The 20,270-nt window shown below is 47.8% G+C and overlaps 1 protein-coding gene across 6 annotated transcripts in view; it reads left to right on the plus strand.

The window, feature by feature from the left end:
- RCC1L (RCC1 like) overlaps positions 1-2,599 on the plus strand; it is a 157,231-nt gene extending 154,632 nt beyond the window's left edge. For all 6 annotated transcript variants that reach the window (XM_063953734.1, XM_063953733.1, XM_063953737.1 and 3 more), the window contains one exon: positions 2,149-2,599. In XM_063953734.1, the coding sequence (XP_063809804.1) occupies positions 2,149-2,226 (78 nt within the window). In that variant the 3' untranslated portion in view covers positions 2,227-2,599. The remainder of the gene's footprint in view (positions 1-2,148) is intronic.
- The last annotated feature ends 17,671 nt before the right edge of the window (positions 2,600-20,270 follow it).

Genomic DNA, 20,270 nt, shown 5'->3' on the forward strand with positions numbered 1-20,270 from the left:
TGCCTGCTGATGCCAAAACTTAGAACAGTTTATCCATAGACTTCTTCATGGAGACACCGTTCTCTTTATAAAGGTGACATGGGGGGTCATTCCGAGTTGTTCGCATGTTGACGATTTTCGCAACGGAGCGATTAAGGCAAAAATGAGCATGCGCATGGTACGCAGTGCGCATGCGCTAAGTATTTTTAGCACAAAACTTAGTAGATTTACTCACGTCCGAACGAAAAATTTTCATCGTTGTAGTGATTGGAGTGTGATTGACAGGAAGTGGGTGTTTCTGGGCGGAAACTGACCGTTTTCTGGGAGTGTGCGGAAAAACGCAGGCTTGCCAGAATAAAACTCTGGAGTGTCTGGAGAAACGGGGGAGTGGCTGGCCGAACGCAGGGCGTGTTTGTGACGTCAAACCAGGAACGAAACGGGCTGAGCTGATTGCAATGTAGGAGTAAATCTCAAGCTACTCAGAAACTGCTAAGAAATTTCTATTCGCAATTCTGCTAATCTTTCGTTCGCAATTCTGCTAAGCTAAGATACACTCTCAGAGGGCGGCGGCCTAGCGTGTGCAATGCTGCTAAAAGCAGCTAGCGAGCGAACAATTCGGAATGAGGGCCTTGGAGTGAAATGTGTAATATAGGGAGGAGTATAATATAAGGAGGAGAGACGTTAAAATTGGAAAAAGGACATTGGCCCTCATTCCGAGTTGTTCGCTCGCTAGCTGCTTTTAGTAGCTTTGCACACGCTAAGCCGCTGCCTACTGGGAGTGAATCTTAGCTTTGCAGAATTGCGAACAAAAGATTTGCATAATTGCGAATAGAAATTTCTTAGCAGTTTCTGAGTAGCTCGGGACTTACTCTGCCATTGCGATCAGTTCAGTCAGTTTCGTTCCTGGTTTGACGTCACAAACACACCCAGCGTTAGCCCAGACACTCCCCCGTTTTTCCCAGAAACGTCAGCGTTTTTTCACACACACCCATAAAACGGCCAGTTTCCGCCCAGAAACACCCACTTCCTGTCAATCACACTCCGATCACCAGAACAAAGAAATTTCTTCGTTAAGCCGTGAGTAAAATACCTAACTTTTTGGCAAATTACCTTGGCGCAGACGCACTGCGAACATTGCGCATGCGCAGTTTGCGACAAATCGCTCCGTTGCGAAAACCACTAACGAGCGAACAACTCGGAATGAGGGCCCTAATTCCCTCTTTGTAATAATCATGATTAGGAGGGGAAACCTGAAATCCATTGTCTTTATATAGCATAAAAGAAAACCAGTCAAGTACACTAGTAAAAACAATACAGAATAATAAGGGAGCTCAGAGTACAGGATATTTCTAAGATGCATGTTATGCTGATCTAGTGACAGTCAGATTGTATTGCCAGTGTAACTAGTGGCATTCCGTGCTTATTCATAGACATAACAGTTGGGTGCAGGAACTTGTTTTGCATTTCCTGCACCAGTTTTTATGGAGCTTTGCATTACTACAAACGCTGCAGCCAGGGAAAGCTTGATCCTTTTGCTGTCTTTGTCTTCCTGCTTACCTCAGTTCCCCTCATCAGATCAGCACGCTCCCCCTGTCACACGTAGCCCTGACTCCACTAACATAACTCCTTGAATGCACAGCTCCAGCCTCACATTGGCTTCAGGTTTTTCTCGTCTTATTCACTTCAATACTGTTAGCAAATAGAAGTGGCAGGAAATGAGGAATGAATACACTAGATGCTGTGGCTCATACATCTAGAAATAGACTCAAGGTAGGGGATGAAGTGCTATTGTGTAAATTAATTGATAAACTACAAGCCATACATAGATAAAGAGCACAATGAATTAAAGGTTACCTGATATACATGATTTAGCTAGATGACAGAACATGCTATGCCTATAATTCCCATAAAATAGTATACTAGCTATGGTCCTTGCATCATTTCCAGCTGTGACAGGATAGTCCCTACAAAGTCATAGCTTCTGGTGGCTCTCACTCAAGTTGTATTGGCAGTGTGAGTTGCGGGAGATATTGCAGCTTTTCTGCGTTCGTGTCTTTATTTCCTGTACTCTGAACACTACCTTTTATATAGCTTATCTTTTTGTACTTGAAATATCCTAATACGCTGATGATGCTTTAATGTTAGAACTCTGTTTTGACTTTTCATTAGGTAACTGTTCCTGGAGAAGTGGTGGAAGTTGCATGTGGTGTTGACCACATGATTGCGCTGGTGAAATCAATTACCTGAGTAGAAGAAAAGAATTGCAGGGTACTCTGTTATGTACTGTTGTTCAGTCTTGGCATGTAAGATTTCATGAGATACTGATCAAGACAGACCAATGCAACTAGTTTGTTGTAAATGGGAATCGTCCTGCCTTGTTTGATGTAACTTAGCTGTGTCTGTGGCACAAGGAAAGAATTAGCAAACATTTCTGTGATCTGCACATCATCTTATACAATGTATTACACACTGCTGTTTATGACCCAGTGATTCATATAAAAATGGGGCAGAATACAGTACCCATGTGAAACTGACTGGAGCAATTTATAACCCTCTCTTGTGTAAAATGTATGTTGGCTTATTGGGGGAAAATAAAGGCTGAAATGGGTATCTATGCACATACGTGTGTGTGTATGTCGGCTGTTTGAGCAGTTGATGGTATGGCTGATGTTGTGTCGATGGTGGAGCAGATGTAGACACCTGTGGATTTGCACAATGCTCAGATATGCAAAGTGCACGTTGCAGGGTTTGCGCAGTCCTTCCCACAGTAGAGGATTGCTGAAGCTGACATTGCTCACTTACAAATCTGAGAAATCGGAGCCAATATTACTGAGTAATATTACTGTGTGTTGCCTAAATCAATTTTCCTTATTAGTGTTCACAAAACAACTATGAACCGTATGTATATATATATCTCCATACACATTTCTTTCTTTATTTTATCTTTAACTTGATCACCAGGTGAATGGGTCATTAATTTGTTTTTCAGTAACTTTATATTGAGGACTAGGTGAGGTATGGGGTACAAAACGTAAAAAAAGGGCTAGTGCGAGCTGTATACACTGCAATACGTATACAGTAGTGAGAGCAGAAGTGTCTAATAACCCTTTCACACCACAATCCTGGGTCTAGCCCAGGTCACTGAACACAGGTTTCAAACTGTCCACACCGACTTAAAACCCATTCACACCGCAAGCTGGACCCTGGACATTACCAGGGCTTCCCTCTTTATTTGGAGTAATAGAAACTTTATACCATATTAATGCCATTTTTAGAAAAAAAACCCTGACCTTTTCAAGGATATACAGATGTGTCCTCATACCACTAGTTTGAGTTTCTTTGAGAAGAGCGTTATCTATATTTCTTTAAATTTAGCTTGTATACACATAAGGAGGCCAATCCCGGGATCGGCGGGATCCTGGGATTTGGGCCCAAAAATGCTGGGATTTGAATCCCGGGATTGGAGCCTCCAATCCCGGGATTCACGGGATTAGAGTGCGCATGCGCAGTTTTGCCGGACAGCGCTGAGCACTACAGCACAGCGCTGCCCGGCTGTCAGCGAGATAGATACAGCAGCCGCTGGCGGCAATTCAAATGTAGCGCCGGCCGCCAGCCAATCAGAGCTGGCAGACCGGCAGCCAATCAGGGACGCGGCAGCAACCGCGGCTCCTGATTGACTGCCAGTTCTGACTGGCTGGCGGCCAGCGTTACATTTGAAATGCCGCCAGCACGGTGAGTGTGTGTCCTATGGCTGGTGCCCGCGGCCCAGGATTGTATGTATAGACAATATATATTCATGACCTGTTTGTGAGCTTAATACTGGGAAAGTCTATCATGTATTGCTGGTGTGTGATTGAATTATTGGCTGGTGCCCGCGGCCCATTAATTAGTAAGTGTTGTCGTTACACCCACACTACCTCACTGCTCCAGACATCTTCCCTCCCTCTCTGCTCCTGAAATCCTCCCTGCTCGCTACACCCACCCTCCCTTCCTGCTCCTTACGTGCTCCATACACACCCACCCTCCCGCTGCTCCCAACAACCACCCTCCCTTCCTGCTCACTACACCCACCCTCCCTTCCTGCTCCTTACATGCTCCCTACACTCACTCTGCCGCTGCTCCCTACACCCACCCTCCTTTCCTGCTCCTTACATGCTCCCTACACCCACCCTTCACCCCTCGCTGCCCTCCACATATACTCTCCCTGCTCCCTACACTGATCCCTACTGCAATCCCGGGATTGAGCATTTTTCAATCCCGAATCCTGGGATTGAAAAAATGCCCCGGGATTGGCCTCCCTATATACACATTGCAGATGCAGCAAAACACCTGTCAAGATGCTGGCCTGCATCCGTAACTACACAGGAATTAGTATTATACACATACGATGGAGTCTGTTTCTGATCGTTTGAGTAGACACGGCCCCATCTGTTATACTGTGTCCAGTTCTGGAGACCCTATCTCCAGAAGGATATAAATACACTAGAGAGTGTACAAAGAAGGGCAATTAAAATGGTGCATGGCCTACATCACAAAATTTACCCGGAAAGGCTAAAAGATTTTAACATGTATAGTTTGGAGGAGAGAAGGGAAAGGGGGGACATGATAGAAACTTTCAAATATATCAAGGGTCTTAACAAAGTTCAGGAGGGAAACATTCTTCAAAGGAAAAGAAGTATTAGAACTCGAGGGCATACATTGAGACTGGAGGGGGGGAGGTTCAGGGGAAATTTAAGGAAAAATTACTTCACAGAAAGGGTAGTGGATAAGTGGAATAGCCTCCCATCAGAGGTGGTAGAGGCTAAGACTGTAGGGCAATTTAAACATGCTTGGGACAGGCATATGAATATCCTTACAAAGAATTAAGGTTAAAAAAGGGTTGAGATTGCCTAAAGGATAAAATAAAAAAGGGGCAGACTAGATGGGCCAAGTGGTTCTTATCTGCCGTCAAAGTCTATGTTTCTATATTTGTGGCTTACTGGAGGTCATTTTGCAGGGCTCTGGCAGTGCTCTTTCTGTTCCTCCTTGCACAAAGGCGGAGGTAGCGGTCCTGCTGCTAGGTTGTTGCCCTCCTACGGCCTCCTCCACGTCTCCTGATGTACTGGCCTGTCTCCTGGTAGCGCCTCCATGCTCTGGACACTACGCTGACAGACACAGCAAACCTTCTTGCCACAGCTCGCATTGATGTGCCATCCTTGATGAGCTGCACTACCTGAGCCACTTGTGGGGGTTGTAGACTCCGTCTCATGCTACCACTAGAGTGAAAGCACCGCCAGCTTTCAAAAGTGACCAAAACATCAGCCAGAAAACATAGGAGCTGAGAAGTGGTCTGTGGTCACCACCTGCAGAACAACTCCTTTATTGGGGGTGTCTTGCTAATTGCCTATAATTCCCACCTGTTGTCTATTCCATTTGCACAACAGCATGTGAAATTGATTGTCCACTTAGGAAGCAACACTGATTGACAGTTTGATTTTACAGAAGTGTGATTGACTTGGAGTTACATTGTGTTGTTTAAGTGTTCCCTTTATTTTTTTGGGAAGTGTAGTTTTGTTGTGTGCAGTTGTTATATTTATACGAATAAGATGCACATTTTGAGTGAGAAAGCGGTTGATCATGGACAAGTCGCCGAAACCTGCAGCGACTTCAGCAACACTGTATGTGGACATATCTGTGGCTAAAGAAAGCGAGCTAGGATTCTTCCAGAATAAAAATATCTGCTGTTGATTATGTTTTGGGGACTAAGAACTACATAGAGCAGGCATAGCCAACCTGTGGCTCTCCAGATGTTGTGAAACTACACATCCCAGCATGCTCTGCTACAGTTTTAGCATTCCCTTATAGCAAAACTGTGGCAAAGCATGATGGGACTTGTAGTTTTACAACAGCTGGGCTGGAGAGCCACAGGTTGGCCAGGCCTGACATAGAGGCAGGAAAGCATAAGAAACCCTAATATGTGGGACAGGATACCCTCCTGACCCAACAAGCAAAATTTTGCACAGCTGCAATCAGCCATCCTGACATGCGGGGGGACGCCCAGCACAGGGCTAAGCCGCCCGCATGTTTAGCCCTCCCCCTGCTGCACAATGTCATCGCACGGCGGCGATGCTATCGCACCCGGCAAGTAAGCCCCTACCTGCGCATCATTGCTGTGCTGGTAGGCGACTTTACGCAGCATCCCAAGTCGCAGCGGCTGCGTGTGATGTCACGCCGCGGCACGCCTGCTTTGCCCGGACTGTGCCTCCAAAATGGCGGCCGTATGCCGCCGGCCCGCCCCCTCCCGCTCAGCGAACGCCTCTGCCTGCCAATCAGGCAGAGGCAATCGCTGGGCTGAGATGCCGATCGCATGTCTAGCATGCCCATGCGCAGTTCAGACCTGATCGCCCGCTGTGCGAAAACACACAGTAGCGATCAGGTCTGAATTAACCCCCTTGAAAACAAACTAATCCCGGGATTGATCATCTTTCAATCCCTATTGGGATTGGCCACCCTAGATGCATTGCATTTGCATCATTTATATACGTTATACGTGATTCTGCAACATTATAAAATGTCTACCTTTTCATACTTTGCCACTTTAGCTTTAATTAAATATAGCGTGTGTAAGGTATACTGTACATTCCTATAGTATGTTCGAAAAAGCATTTAATGGAGATTGTAAAAGCAACACATGCATTCAGTTGAGAGAGAGAGAGAGTGTGTGTGTGTGTGTGTGTGTGTGTGTGTGTGTGTGTGTCTCCATCTTAGGTATGTGTCATAAAATATACTTGCGTTCATCTGTATATGAGCATCATCAAGGCAGTTAGATGGTTGAGTTTATATGTACATCTATATCTATCTAGGCAGCTCTAATGTTTCTTTATTTTCCAAGTTGTGTAGCAGCTAGATAATGTCGGTCAGATGCAAATGTGATAGGAGTTTTTCAAACCATGTGCAGTTTTCACCGTAAGTGATCAACTAAATGCCTTGGTCCCAGAAAGAGCGAGCACAGATGCACAAATAGGTGTAGATTTAATAACGAGTGATATTCTTGTTATTACTCATTACGAATGTTAAATGGTGCTCCAACCAATTAGCTCCTGTCATTTCTGCTGTGGGGTAAACTGGGCTCCACAGGGAATGACATTGGGGTGTAGAGTAGGATCTTGATCCGAGGCACCAACAGGCTAAAAGCTTTGACTGTTCCCAGAATGCATAGCGCTGCCTCCTCTATAACCCTGCCTCCGTGCCCAGGAGCTCAGTTTTGTAGTTGGTGCCATGCAGTGCAGGCATACAACAGGTGGGCTGCTCCAGCAGCCCTCAGAAGAGCTTTATTAAGTGAGAAATGAAGACTTCAAGGGCTGCAGCAGAGACACTGTGAGTGTTAGATGGCAGTCAGACATCTCCTGCTGCCGCTCCATCACCTCCCCCAGCGGCGCTGTATACTCCCGCTCCCTGGTTGCCGGGTACTTATAGCGGAGGCTCCGGTTTTCTTCAGTCAGGCACACACACCACCGCAGCTCTCCAGGATCGCATGGCCGCATTCAGGGAGGAGGTAAGTGGGACCCCCAGGCGGGACCCGTTGTAAACCGCGATCCGGTGGGAGGTGGGCCGCACGCGCGCTGGCGTGGACACTGTGGCAGTACAGGGACCCCACCAGACCACCATGGCAAGGGCACAGGTCGGATTCTCTCAAAAATCCGTTTACTTAGGCCCACAGTACCCGGTGGTGAAGTCCAGCAAGGGGATAAGGCTCTGACCTGTAGCCCCTCCCCCAGGGCGCAATTTAGAGTAAATGTTCCCGCCCTGGAGCTGCATCTCTCTCTCTCCCTCACTCCCTCTCAGCGTTTGGGCGCCATAACTGCATGCTGAGCTGATCCTGGGACGGTTTGGGCAAAGCTTCCTCTGTAAAGCCGCCTGCATGTCAGCGCTGTGCATTTTACAGGACACTTAAGTATTCTGCATGTCTGTTGACAGTGTTAGTTAAGAAAAAGTGCATTTAGTCAGGGTTATTTAGTACAAGTACCCTGTGATATAACAATGCACAGTAAAGACTGGATGTATATCTGTTGAGTGTATAGCTATACTTAGTATTACTCTGTATTGCTAGTCCAGTGCAGTTTTATTGCATGTCATAACTTCTGCATTGTACAATGAAACTATGTGTGTGTGTGCATATAGCTGCTGTGTGACTTCCATTTAGTGTATCTCACTCAGATTGCTATCCCTATATTCTGTAACCTGAGGGGGCTATGTGCGTCAGGGTTATTGTTTAATATAGGTGTTTCACAGGATATACTTACTGTGTATTTTTCTCTGTGATTTTCAGTCACCATATACCTCTTGAATTCTCTGTTTGTGCTAATACACTGCATATGGGGTTCTTGTTAAGGTATTAGGCTGCTGATATTGTACTGGGTTGCCCGTGATTTGAGCTTTCGAACATGTCGGCTACAAGGTGCAATGGAGCTAGGGGCTGATCTAACATTGCGTGGTGGTGACGCTGCAGAAATATTAGAGTAAAAATTAGCAGCAGAGGGTTCAGGTTCTGAGGGTTCCCTACCCCCCAGTGGAACTGTAGCAACGGGGGTTCATAACGACCCACCTTGGGCTACTTTCTCCACGTTATTGAGTACGCTGGTAACTAGACTTGCACCCCCTATGAGACCTCCTATGCCGGTACAACCGCTTATGGTCCCTGCGGTTAATCCGCCATGGGCAGATCAACTGTCCACTCAGTTACAGCAATTGAACCAATCACTGAATAAACAGAAATCTCACCCTCACCCGCCTCAAACCAAGGGGTCCTCCAAGCGGCTATTACTTCCTCATAATCCACCAACGTCCCAAACACCTCATCTGACGAGGATGGCGTATATACTGACCCCCACAGATACTGATAATTCTGATGGGGAATCTGTTTCACAGGTGGATGTTCCTGACTAGGCTATCAGGATAATTCTTCAAATTGCTGATGACCAAGAGCCTGATACTGCCCCTAAGAAACCGGACAGATTTAAACGTCTGAAAGTGGTTAAACAAGTTTTACCTCACTCTGAACATTTAGTTGACATACGTCAGGAATCCTGGTAAAATCCAGGAAAGAAATTCACGCCTGGTGTGGTATGTTAGGTAGATTAGACTTAGGTCGACATGGTTTCTAGGTCGACAGGATCTCTAGATCGATATGTACTAGGTTAACATGAGTTTTTTTTGTTGTTTTCTCCGTACAGTGGGAACCCCAATTAGTGCACTGTGTCCCCTTGCATGGCTTGCTCCACTACCGCTGCGCTCGGCACAGGTTACAGTTCCCAATTGTAGTCCACATGGATTGTAAATTATGAAAAAGTTCAAAAACTTAAAATAAAAGTGAAAAGCTCATGTCGACCTTTTGTCATGTTGACCTAGAGTCCCTGTTAACCTAAAGACCAGAACCCAGATATGACTGTCCATTAAAAAATCGGTAAATCCTTTTCTTGTAGTCCGTAAAGGATACTGGGATCCATTTAGTACAATGGGTATAGACAGGTTCACTAGGAGCCATGGGCACGTTAAGAATTTGATAGTGTGGGCTGGCTCCTCCCTCTATGCCCCTCCTACCAGACTCAGTCTAGGAAACTGTGCCCGAGTAGACGGACATACTTTGAGAGAAGGATAGATGAAGGATAGATATAGATAGTGGTGAGATTCTGAACCAGCACACACAAACTAGAGGAAAGCCAAGCTAACCAAACTTTAAACCAGGAACAGCAACGGCTGAATCAACAATACTTAACCAAGTAACAGTGCAGGAAGAAACGAAACACTGGGCGGGCGCCCAGTATCCTCTACGGACTACGAGAAAAGGATTTACCGGTAAGTAATTAAAAGCCTATTTTCTCTTACGCCCTAGAGGATACTGGGGTCCATATTAGTACCATGGGGATGTACCAAAGCTCCCAAACCGGGTGGGAGAGTGCTGAGGTTCCTGGAAAACTGATTGACCAAACTGAAGGTCCTCAGAGGCCAAAGTATTGAACTTGTAGAACTTCGAACCTGACCAAGTAGCTGCTCAGCTGTAAAGCCGAGACACCCCGGGCAGCCGCCCAGGAATAACCCACCGACCTAGTAGAGTGGGCCTGTACAGATTTTGGACACAGCAAACTTGCCGTGGAATAAGCATGCTTGATTGTAAGCCTGATCCAGCGTACAATTGTCTGCTTTGAAGCAGGGCACCAAATCTTATTGGGATCATAAAGAACAAACAGCGAGTCTGTCTTTGTGTGACGAGCTGTTCTGTTCACATACACCTTCAAAGCCCTCACAACATCCAAAGACTTTGAAGTAGCAGAGCTGTCGGTGACAACCGGAACCACAATAGGTTGGTTGATGTGAAATGCGGACACCACTGTAGGAAGAAATTGCTGCCGAGTTCTGAGTTCAGCTCTGTCCTCATGGAAAATGAAATAGGGACTTTTGTGAGACAAAGCCTCGACACACGTCTTGCTGAAGCCAAGGCCAACAGTGCGACGGTCTTCCACGCAAGATATTTTACATCCACCTCCTGTAAAGGCTCAAACCAGTCCGATTGGAGGAACTGCAGCACCACATTGAGATCCCAAGGTGCCGTGGGAGGCACAAAGGGAGGTTGGATGTGCAGAACACCATTTAAGAACGTCTGGACCTCAGGGAGAGAAGCCAATTGTTTCTGAAAGAAAATGGACAAGGCCGACATCTGGACCTTTTATGGAGACCAGACGCAGGCCCACATCCACGCCTGCCTGCAGAAAAAGCAGGAAATGTCCCAGATGAAATTCCACCGCAGAATAATTTCTGCTCTCACACCAGACGGATTTCTTCCAAATACAATGGTAATTCTTAGACGTTACCCCCTTCCTGGCTTGGATCATAGTTGGGATAACTTTGTTAGGGATCCCTCTCCTAGCTAGAAGCAGCCGTTCAACTTCCATGTCGTCAAACGTAGCCGCGGTAAGTCCTGATAGACGAACGGGCCCTGTTACAGAAGATCCTCGCGAAGAGGTAGGGGCCACGGATCTTCGAGGAGCATCTCCAGAAGGTCCGCGTACCAGGCCCTTCTTGGCCAGTCCAGAGCGATGAGTATTGCTTGAACCTTTTTCCTTTTTATTTGTTTTAGAATTCTTGGGATCAGAGGAAGTGGAGGAAACACGTACACCACCTGATAAACCCATGGTGTTGTCAGGGCATCTATCGCCACCTCCAAAATGTTGAGTGGAAGGATGACTTCCTGACGTGACCATCTTCCCTGAAACTGCACCCCCTGAGTGACTGCTCCCCAACCTCTGAGGCTTGCTTCTGTGGTTAACAGAATCCAGTTCTGAATTCCGAACCTCCGTCTTGCGACGAAGTGAGGAGACTGTAGCCACCACAGAAGGGAGAACCTAGCCTTTGGCTACAGACGGATCCTCTGGTCCATGTGCAGATGTGATCCGGACCATTTATCCAACAGATCGAGCTGGAAGGGTCTTGTGTGAAACCTTCCGTATTGAAGCGCCTCGTAAGAGGCCACCATTTTTCCCAGTAAGCGAATGCACAGATGTACCGACACCCTTGTTGGCTTCAGGACTTCCCGAACCATTGATTGGATTACTAATGCCTTTTCCAACGGAAGGTATACCTTCTGCGACTCCGTATCCAGTATCATTCCCAGGAATGGGAGCCACCGTGTTGTCTCTAGGTGAGATTTTGGAAGGTTCAGAATCTACCTGTGATCCTGGAGGAGTTTGGGTGAGAGCAATGCTGTACAGCAACCTTTCCCTAGACGGCGCCTTTATCCAGAGATTGTTCAGGTACGGAATTATGTTCACTCCCTGTTTGCAGAGTAGAAACATCATCTCTGCCCTCACCTTGGTGAACACCCTTGGTGCTATGGAGAAACCAAATGGCAGGGCCTGGAACTGGTAGTGACAGTCCTGCAGTGCAAACTGGAGATAAGCCTGATGAGGCGGCCAGATCGTAATGTGAAGGTATGCACTTGATAGCCAGAGACACTAGGAATTTCCCCTCCTCCAGACCGGAGATCACCGCTCTCAGAGACTCTACCTTGAATTTGAACACTTGTTAGTACGGGTTCAAAGACTTGAGGATCAGAAGTGGTCTTACCAAACTGTCCGGCTTTGGTACTACGAACAAGTTGGAATAATATCCCTTGTTTTGTAGATGAGGTGGAACTGGAACAATGACCCGAGTCTGTACCAGTTTTTGGATGGCATGCTGTAAAGTTATACTTGCCTCTTGTGAAACTGACAAGCCTGAACTGAATCTGTGAGGTGGGAGCCTTTGGAACCCCAGTCTGTAGCCCTGGGAAATAAGATCTATGACCCAGGGATTCTGGTACAAATTTGACCAGATCTGACTGAAGAATTGTAGTTAGGCTCCCACCGGACAGCCTTCCATGCATTGCGGTCAACAGTCATGCTGAAGAATTTGAGGAAGCAGAGCCTGAACTCTGTTCCTGAGCACCTGCTGTTGCTGGTATGCGTGGTTTACCTCTTGCGCCACTGGAGGACGTAGAAGCACCTCTGGATTTGCCCCTGAACTTGGCCGTCCGAAAGGACTGAAACTTAGAAGCTAAATAAGTCTTCCTGGTTGAGGTGGCTGCGGAAGGAAGATACTTAGACTTACTCGCAGTAGATGTGGAGATCCATTTGTCTAATTCATCTCCAAACAAGGCCTCTCCTGTGAATAGTAGGCCTTCCGTGCCTTTCCTGGTGTCCGTGTCAGTAGTCCACTGGCATAGCCACAATCCCCTGCGTGCCCACACTGCCATAGCGGTGGTGCGTGCGTTAAGCACGCCTATTACCTTTATGGCTTCCACCATAAAGTTCGCAGAGTACTGTATATGCTGCAGGAGTAAGACAACATACCCCTAGATAAGGAATCTAACCCCTCAATTAGGTCACCTGACCATTTAGCAATGGCTTTAGTGATCCACGAACATGCAATAGTGGGTCTTTGGGCCACCCCAGCAGCTGGGTACAATGATTTGAGTGTAATCTCAATTTTATGCTCAGCCGTGTATTTCAGGGAGGCTGGACCAGGAACAGGCAATACAATTTTACGTGAGAGCCTAGTGACTGATGTGTCCACTATCGGTGGATTTTCCCATTTTTTCCTATCCTCCAGAGGAAAAGGAAAATATGAGAGCAACCTTTTAGGGATCTGAAACTTCTTATGAGGATTAACCCATGGTTCTTCAAACAGGGTATTCAATTCCTTTGACACAGGAAAAGTGACTGAGGACTTATTTTTTACATTAAAGTAAGATTACTCACACTCCTCTGACACCTTAACAGGAATGTGCAGAGCATCTCTGATAGCCTCTATAAGAGCCTCTATTCCCTGTGATAGAGCTGCATCCCCCACCCCTACCCCTCTGAGTCCACCTCCCCCATGTCTGACCTGTCAGTCAGACTGCAGGATATGGGCCAGAGAACGCTTTTGCGGACAAAGGACAGGGGAGTTGGGCGCTGTTTTGGGGACTGAGTCTCTGTCCATAAACTCATCCACAGTCTGTTTTAAGTATTGTGTCTCTTTCTCATTGTGGTACAATTTTGTAGAAAGAGTTGAGATCAGTCCCTTAAGAGAATTACCCTTTCCGGTTCAGCCCCGCTAGTCTGTGAACCCTGAGTACCCAGTAGTGAGCCCCCTGGTGAAGAGGATCACTCTGCGGTACAAGAGACACACTCTTTGCCTGACATAATGTAAATGTGACAACACACACACAGTAAAGGTTAAGCACAATTATCCCACAAAGAGCCCTTCATGGAGAGACAGAGGTGGCTGGAGCCAGCCCCCACCGCACCCTTATCGCTAATGCCAAGCTTAGCCAGGTCTCAGACTAAGTACCTTGATAGGGGATTTAGAACACTAATAGTCGCTGCCCCATTGCTATGAAACCTTAGTACCGCTGAGGTAATCTGGAGTCACACTGGAGGAGCTGCGCGTCCCTGTCCTGTCAGCGTCTGTGTCCACTGCAGCGGGAAAATGTCGCTTTTTTTTATACTGGCTGAGGAATCTGGTGCTTAAAATGGAGAGAACCATTTTAAGGCTGTTGTGCCCGTATGGGTACGGGGATGCAGTTGTGTACGGTGTCCGGAGATGCATTCTGCCCCGTATAGAAACCACTCTTCATTCTTCTGGCTCTGTATGGGGTGGCGGCGTGCTGTGGGAATGTACGCCCGCCGTGGTGGGGCTTGCAAATAGTTCCCTCAGAAGCTCAGTGTCCTGTGAGCGGGGAACAGGACCATTAACCATTCAAGAAGTTGGGCCATTTCTCCTCGACCCTAAGTCCCACGAAGCAGGCAGGCTGGTGCCTGCCTGAAAACAACAAACATAGAAAATAAATGTAGAAAACGCTTCAGGAGCTTCCATAAGCGTGACCGGCTCCTCCGGGTACATTTTCTAAACTGAGTCTGGTAGGAGGGGCATAGAGGGAGGAGCCAGCCCACACTATCAAATTCTTAAAGTGCCCATGGTTCCTAGTGGATCTGTGTATACCCATGGTACTAAATGGACCCCAGTATCCTCTAGGACGTAAGAGAAATATGCTGCACTGTACGGTTTACTGGTATTTCTTATTCCCTTCCCCTAGGTTTTAAGCAGTTCATTACATATTCCCTGATTAATCACACATCCTTGAGTAGACAGATATAGCAATCAGGGTGCTGGAGAGCGGTGGCCATTTTCTTGTAGCACACATCCTTTTATTCTCCTCCTCAATGTTTCCTCCACTGTGGATGTGCTCAACTCTTCAGACAGATTAGTACTACAGTATTTAAGAAAGTACTTTATGGTGTAAGGCCTGGTGACTTCATGTTCTTCCTACCAAAGACACAGCAGAAAGCCACAGATGCAAAGACCTGTAAATCATGCATTAAACTCTTGCAATGAAAATAGTCCTATCCAATAAAAAAAAAAGCTTAAGCAGTAGTGGTTTAGCACAGTGTACTGTAGCAGGGTGTTGTTTTCCCACAGACGCAGGCTGCGTTGAAAACAGATGGCACAGGAATATGTCTCCGTATGACATGTCATAACCAGATGAACACAGCAAAGTAACTGTACCTATAGTAAGATCGACCCTATTTAGGTCATCAGGCAGTAGGTCGACAAGAGTTTGATTTAATTTTTTGTGTCACTTTCTTCGTAAAGTGACCGGGAACCCCAATTAGTGCACTGTGTTCGCTCGCCATGCTTCAGGCAAAGTGTCTCGCTCTGCCAGGCACAGGGTACTAATCCCAATCGTCGTCCAAGTGGATCATAAAAGTATGAAAAGGTTAAAGTTAAAAAAAATTATGAAAAACTCATGTCGACCTTTTCATGTGTTAACCTAATGCATGTCGACCAACAGTAGTCAACCTATTGAGTGTCGACCTAAGGACTGTATATAAGGACTGTAATAACCATATCATTACTAAAGTAAAACGAGTTTTATGGTAAGAACTTACCTTTGTTAAAACTCTTTCCGCGAGGTACACTGGGCTCCACAAGGATAGACATTGGGGTATAGAGTAGGATCTTGATCCGAAGCACCAACAGGCTCAAAAGCTTTGACCTTCTTCCCAAGATGCATAGCACTGCCTCCTATATCACCCCGCCTCCGGGCACAGGAGCTCAGTTTTGTTAACCAGCCCAATCCAGTAGCAAGTAAAAGAGACGACAACTGCCAATTGCCACAAACACCACACTCTCCCGACAGGAGAAGTGTCAGCGGCTAATGCCATACCAACCCAAAGAAGCTAAGTGCGTCAGGGTGGGCGCCTTGTGGAGCCCAGTGTTCCTCGCAGAAAGAGTTTTAACAAAGGTAAGTTCTTACAATAAAACTCGTTTTCTGCTGCTGGGTTCACTGGGCTCCACAAGGATAGACATTGGAGATGTCCTAAAGCAGTTCCTTATGGGAGGGGACGCACTGAACTTCCGAATTACCCTGGGCAGGAGTGACATCGGAGGGAACACCTACGACAGCCGAAATCTCCACGGTACCGCCAGCGCATCCACGAATGCTGCTTGAGGATCCCTTGTCCTTGCTCCGAAGACCGGAACCTTGTGATTGTGTCGAGACGCCATCAGATCTACATCTGGAAGGCCCCACCTTTCCACTAGGAGTTGAAACACTTCTGGATGGAGGCCCCACTCGCCAGCATGCACGTCCTGACGACGGAGAAAGTCCGCTTCCCAATTCAGGACTCCCGGAATGAATATTGCTGATATGGCCGGTAGATGGCGTTCTGCCCACTGTAGAATCCGTGAGACTTCCTTGATTGCTAGGCGGCTTTGAGTGCCGCCTTGATGATTTATGTAAGCCACTGTGGTGGCATTGTCTGACTGTACTTGAACAGGTCGGTTCTGAATTAAATGCTGGGCTAGGTTCAAGGCATTGAAGACCGCCCGCAACTCCAGAATATTGATCGAGAGGAGGGACTCCTCCTTGGTCCACCGCCCCTGAAGGGAGTGTTGCTCCAGCACCGCGCCCCAACCTCTTAGACTGGCATCTGTCGTCAACAGTCGGATATCCAGAACCGACGGCCCCTGCACAGTTGTTGGTCCTGGAGCCACCAGAGCAACGACAGACGGACCTCCGGAGTTAATGAGATCATTTGAGACCTGATGCGGTGAGGCAGGCCGTCCCATTTGGCTAGAATCAGCCTCTGGAGAGGGCGAGTGTGAAATTGAGCGTACTCCACCATGTCGAATGCTGACACCATGAGGCCCAGCACCTGCATCGACGAATGTATCGACACTTGCGGACGAGATGGGAAGCAACGAATCCTGTCCTGAAGTTTCAGGACTTTCTCCTGAGACAGGAACAACTGCTGGTTGTGAGTGTCCAATAGTGCTCCCAGATGCACCATGCTCTGAGCAGGGATCAGGGATGACTTCTTCCAGTTGATGAGCCACCCGTGGGCTTGCAGAAACCGGACCGTCACATCTAGATGACGCAGGAGAAGTTCTTGGGAATTTACCAGGATTAACAAGTCGTCCAAATACGGCAGTATCCTGACCCCTTGACGGCGGAGTACCACCGTCATCACCGCCATGACTTTTGTAAAGACTCGCGGAGCCGTTGTTAAACCAAAAGGTAACGCCCGAAACTGGTAATGGCAGTTGCCAATCGCAAATCTGAGGTATTGCTGATGAGACACTGCTATAGGAATATGCAGGTAAGCATCCTGTATATCCAGGGAGACCATGAAGTCCCCAGGTTCCAAGGCCAGAACTATAGAGCGAAGGGTTTCCATCCGGCCCCTGGAAACCTTCACAAACCTGTTCAATGCCTTGAGGTTGAGAATGGGCCGGGAGAACCCATTCGGTTTCGGGACTAGAAACAGTGGAGAATAGTACCCCCAAGCCCCTCTGCGCAAAAGGCACCTGTACTACAACTCCTGTATCCAGGAGGGTCTGTACCACCGAATGTAGAGTGTTTGCCTTTGTCTTGTCCAACGGGACATCTGTCTGGCAAAATCGATGAGGGGGTCGGTTCTTGAAAGCTGACTACTTCCCATACCCAGGCATCTGAAATGGTCTTCGACAATTCCTGGGTATACCCTAGAAGCCAGCCCCCCACCCTGGGATCCCCCAGAGGGAGGCCCGCCCCGTCATGCAGCAGGCATATCTGTCTTGGATCCTGGCTGACGGGCCGCCCAGGCTCTTTTGGGCTTAGGCTTACCAGGTTTGGAAGTGCGGGCCTGCTTGTTGTACGCCTGACCTTTTGCTTTACCTGAAGGACGAAAGGGGCGAAAGGAAGTACCTTTAGCCTTCGACCCAGAAGGAGCAGTACTTGGCAGACAGGCAGTTTTGGCAGTAGCCAAGTCAGCCACAATCTTATTTAAATCCTCCCCAAACAGAATATCTCCCTTAAAAGGGAGTACCTCCAGGGTTTTTCTAGAGTCCAGATCCACAGACCAGGATCTCAGCCACAATATCCGGCGAGCCAGGACTGACGTAGTAGAGGCCTTGGCTGCCAGGATACCGGCATCAGAAGCCGCCTCTTTAATACAACGAGAAGCTGTGACAATATAAGACAAGCATTGTATAGCATGGTCAGAGGAGATTTCAGCATCTAACTCCAAGGCCCTTGCTTCAATGGCCTCTGCAGCCCAAGTAGCTGCAATAGTGGGCCTTTGTGCAGCACCCGTGAGGGTGTAAATCGCTTTCAGACAACCCTCCACACGTTTATCCGTAGGCTCTTTTAGAGACGTGACGGTGGTGACCGGTAGAGCTGAGGAAACCACCATCCTAGCCACATGTGAGTCCACTGGAGGAGGCGTTTCCCAATTCCTAGACAGCTCCGGCGCGAGGGGATAGCGAGCCAGCATCTTCTTTTGAGGCACAAACTTCGTACCCGGGTTTTCCCAGGGTTCCTGACGTATATCAATTAGGTGGTCAGAGTGAGGTAAAACTTGTTTAATCACCTTCTGACGCTTGAACCTATCTGGTTTCTTAGGAGGAACGGATGGCTCGGGATCATCCGTAATCTGTAAAATTTACTTAATAGCCTCCAAAAGATCAGGAACATCCACATGTGAACCACCCTCCCCATCAGCCGTATCTGAGTCAGAACCTGTGGGGTCAGTGTAAGTGCCGTCTTCATCCGACGAGGTGTCAGTGACAGCAGTGGATTGTCAGGAGACAAGCGCCCGCTTAGCTGACCCCTTGGACGTAGGCGAGCGACGGTCAGACTTTTTAGTAGTCAGGGACTGGTTCAACTTCTTTATTTGAGCAGATAAATTGTCCGCCCACGGCGGGTTAGCTGCAGGGACCACAAACGGTTGCACCGGCATTGGGGTCCCATAGGGGGTGTTAGTTTATGAACTAGCGTATGCAGAAGCGCGGAAAAAGCGGCCCACGGCGGGTCATTATTTGCCCCCGTTGCCACCGTCCCACTGGGGGGCAAGGAGCCTCCAGAACCAGAGCCGCTATATTCTCCTCATAGGTATCTGCGGCTTCAGCAACACCGGCAGTGTGTTCAGCCCCAGAACCGTTACCCTCAGAAGCAGACATGATATAACTTGCAGTATCAAGTAACACAGTACAATTTGTCAGCAGCACAATACCTCTAGCCCAAACCCCTGCGCAGTGTAGTCAGCACCAGCAGAGATAAAGGAGAGATATGGTGACTAAATCACAGAGAAAAATACGTAATACAGTAGATCTTTGTGAATATCCTATATTAGATAAAACCTGACGCACCAAGCCCCCTCAGGTTATAGAATATAGGGGTAGCAGGTTGAATGAAAGACACGAAATGCACACACAAATAGTCACAGTCTGTACAATGCAGAGGTTATTACTAACAATAATACTGCACTGGACTAGCTTACGCAGCTATATAACAATAGATATAACAGTACACAGTAGAACTGGATGCATATCACAGGGTAATTGTACTAGGAAACCCTGACTAAGTGCCCTCTTTCTTAACTAACACTGACTAAAAAAGGCAAGTAGAATACTTAAGTGTCTTGTAAAGTCACAGCACTGACAACCAGGCGGCTTTACATAGGAGGATTTGCCCAAGCAGTCCCAGGAACAGTGAGCTGAGGGATAATGGCGCCGCAGACACTGCCAGGGAGTGAGGGAGAGACAGATATGCAGCTCCAGGGCGGGAACATTTGCAGAAAATGGCGCCCTGGGGCTGGGGGAGGGGCTCCAGGTTTAAGCCTTATCCCCTCTGCTGGCAAAACCACCGGCTACTTGTAAAAAAGGTTTAGAGAGAAAACCTGACCTGCACCCATGCCCTGGTGATCTAGTGGGATCGCCTGTACTGCCACAGTGTCCACCGGCCGCGCGCGTGGCCCGCCTCCCACCGGCCGCGCCGGATCACGATAAAGTGCGGGTCCCGCGAGCGGGACCCACTTACCTCCTCCCGAAGTGCGGCCACGCGAACCCGGAGAGCCCCAGCCGTGTGTGACTAACTTGGAAGAAAACCGAAGCCTCCTGCTGTAGGTACCCAGCAACTAGGGCACGGGAGTGTACAGCGCTGCTGGGGGACAGATGAAGCTGCAGCAGGCAATGTCTACTGACATCCAGCACAATCTGTGCCTCTGCTGCAGCCCTTGTAGTCTTCTTTTTTCCTCAGAAAAAGCTTTTCTAGAGCTGCTGTGAGCAGCTCTTCCTGTTACATGCTTGCACTGCAAGCACCAACTTCAAACTGAGCTCCTGTGCACGAAGGCGGGGTATACAGGAGGCGGTGCTATGCATCTTGGGAAGAAGGTCAAAGCTTTTGAGCCTGTTGGTACTTCGGATCAAGATCCTACTCTATACCCCAATGTCTATCCTTGTGGAGCCCAGTGTAC

This window comes from Pseudophryne corroboree, chromosome 2, assembly GCF_028390025.1.
Source record: "Pseudophryne corroboree isolate aPseCor3 chromosome 2, aPseCor3.hap2, whole genome shotgun sequence".
Taxonomy (NCBI): Eukaryota; Metazoa; Chordata; class Amphibia; order Anura; family Myobatrachidae; genus Pseudophryne; species Pseudophryne corroboree.